The 2260-nt window shown below is 68.1% G+C and overlaps 1 protein-coding gene across 1 annotated transcript in view; it reads left to right on the top strand.

Annotated features, from left to right (window-relative positions):
• The window catches only part of NOL4L (nucleolar protein 4 like), a 23857-nt gene that overhangs the window by 15164 nt on the left and 6433 nt on the right, over positions 1-2260 (top strand). Inside the window, exons 3-4 of the mRNA XM_021707244.1 lie at positions 631-905; positions 1450-1666. Coding sequence (XP_021562919.1) covers positions 631-905; positions 1450-1666 — 492 coding nt within the window. The remainder of the gene's footprint in view (positions 1-630; positions 906-1449; positions 1667-2260) is intronic.

The following is a 2260-nucleotide window of genomic DNA, read 5'->3' as shown; positions in this document are numbered from 1 at the left end:
GGAACGCAGGGTGGCCCGTCCAGGTGCCGCGGCGGTCCCAGCCTGCAGCCCTGGCCCGGGATGCCCCAGGTCTCTGGGCGTGCGCGGAGGGCAGATCGGGGGCACCGTGGCAGGGGTCAGTGGGTGGGCTGCGGAGCCGAGCCGGGCCTGCTTGCAGGAGGGAGAGGGTGCCTGGGGCCACGGTGGGGCCATCCCGCCCTCCTCAGGCAGAGGAAGGAGGGGCCCTGAGGGTGAAGCTGCAGGCGGTTGGGAAGGTGCCGTCCTGGGAGCTGGGGAGAAGGCCGCTCTGGGGTGCCCGCTCTGGAGTGCCTCTGGACTGGCAAGCCGGTCACTCTAGACCCTCGAAGCGGGGCCTCCCTGGAGTCTGGGTGTGACATCTATGGGTTTGGCTGCAGAGAGTGCCTGCACGCCCGGCCCACGCCCCGCCTCGCCACCCCTTCCTGATGGCCCCACTTTTCGGGCAGAGGCCCCTGTGGCCGCGCCGGCTGGGGCAAGACCGGTCCTTTGGAGCCCCTGACACTGGTGAGGACACGGGGCAGGTGCTCCAAGGTGGCTCGGCAGCCACGATGCCCGGTGGGGCCGGGGGCAGCGGGTGCTGGGAGGGGCCTCACGCGCAGATGTCCACTCCAGATGACTCTTCCTCGGAGAGCGGCAGCGGCCATGGCTCCTCCACCCTGAACCCGTCCACGTCGAGCAGCACCCAGGGCGACCCCACCTACCCAGAGATGAACGGCACCGGCTCAGTGGCCCCCATGGACTTCGCCGCGGCCGAGGACCAGCCCGTCGACCTGTGTGACAAGCTCCCGCCGGGCCCGGCGCTCGGCGCACCCTCCTACCCCTCGGACGGCTGTGGCACCGACGGGCTGCGGAGCCGTGTCAAGTACGGGGTGAAGGCCACCCCTGAGGTGTGTGGGGCTGCGGCTGGCGCGACACTGTAGACACCTGGTGCCTCGCTGGAAGGCGGTGGTGGCTGTGGCTGGTGTGCCGTGGTCTCCTGCCCTGGAACGGGAGCGGGTCAGGGTGCCTCAAGCAAGGCTCCCCACCTGTGAAGTGGGGTGGACGCCCCCTGGTGTGGTGGAGGGGGCAGGGATGCGTGTCCCCATCGTCTGTCCCCTTCCACTGGAACAGGGTCAGCGCAGAGAGCGCAAGGCCTCACGTTTCCTGGCGACTCCATGCCTATCCCCACTTTACAGATGGTGCAGAAGGAGGGGGTTGGGTGGGGTGTGGCGGCAGGACTCCTGCCTTGAGAAGGGTGGTCAGAGCAGGGCCCCACCACGGGGCACCTCCTGCCTCCCGGCCCCACCCCCACCCCAGGCCACTCTGGGCCGCTGTGGCTTCCTGCAGTAGCGCCTCTTCCCTTCCTGGCTTGGGGGCCATGGCGAGGCTGTCCAGGGGCGTGTGGCTGGAGCCCAGGTGTCCTGAGAAGGCGCTTTGGCCTGTTTTCTTCAGGGGGGCGGGGGGTGCCCCCAGATGTACCAAGGGATGGTATTGCGTTGTGGCTGCACCCGCTCTGCACGGGGAGGCGCAGTGAGCGCAGGAGTGACCAGAGCAGTCTCTGCCCGGGCCCCCGGCAGGCCTAGCTATGCTTCCATGGAGGGGCGCGGATGGCTCGAGAGGGCCTTCAAACCAGTGCTGCCGTGCCGCGGGGGACATGGGGGTCCGCGAGGTGAGATGGGAGTTGGCCCGGCTGCTGCATCTGAGTTATCTGTCTGCCCTGACCCTGGCAAGGAGCAGCTTGGGAGTGTGGCTTGCCCGGGGCCACCTGGCCAGCTGGCAGCCGGCTGGGGTGTCTGGGTGCCATGTGTCCTTTCACACCTGCTCATGGATGAAGAGACAAGCACCAGGACCAGGGACCCTGCGAGAGAGGCCCGGGGGGCAGCACCATGGGGCTGGGTGTCAGGCGCTGTGTGTCTTCACGGACATGTTCCTCGTGAATGCTGAGGCCATGGCCAAACTGGGCCACTACAGGGTCTCACTGTGCAGCTGTCTGTTCCCTGGGCCTGGCGTACCACTAGAGGCCAACCCCCTTGAGGGCAGGAACCGTGTCCCCAGGCCACTATCAGTCAGCGTCCAACTGAGTGAAGTCAGGACATGCCAAAGCTGCAAACCTGCCAAAAGGCAAATGCAGGACGTGGTCCTCGAGCGCCATCCCAGAGCAGCACCTGGGGGAGGGCGGGCAGTATGGGTGCTGAGCCTTGAGGGACGACCCGAGCCATGAGGGACAGGAGGTGGGGGAGTGGGGCGGGGAGAGAGCTGCGTC

Source organism: Carlito syrichta, unplaced genomic scaffold (assembly GCF_000164805.1).
Source record: "Carlito syrichta isolate Samal-C Ts95f unplaced genomic scaffold, Tarsius_syrichta-2.0.1 Scaffold316469, whole genome shotgun sequence".
Classification (NCBI taxonomy): Eukaryota; Metazoa; Chordata; class Mammalia; order Primates; family Tarsiidae; genus Carlito; species Carlito syrichta.
The sequence above is the reverse complement of the archived record's forward strand: the minus strand, read 5'-3'. Positions and strand labels throughout refer to the sequence as shown.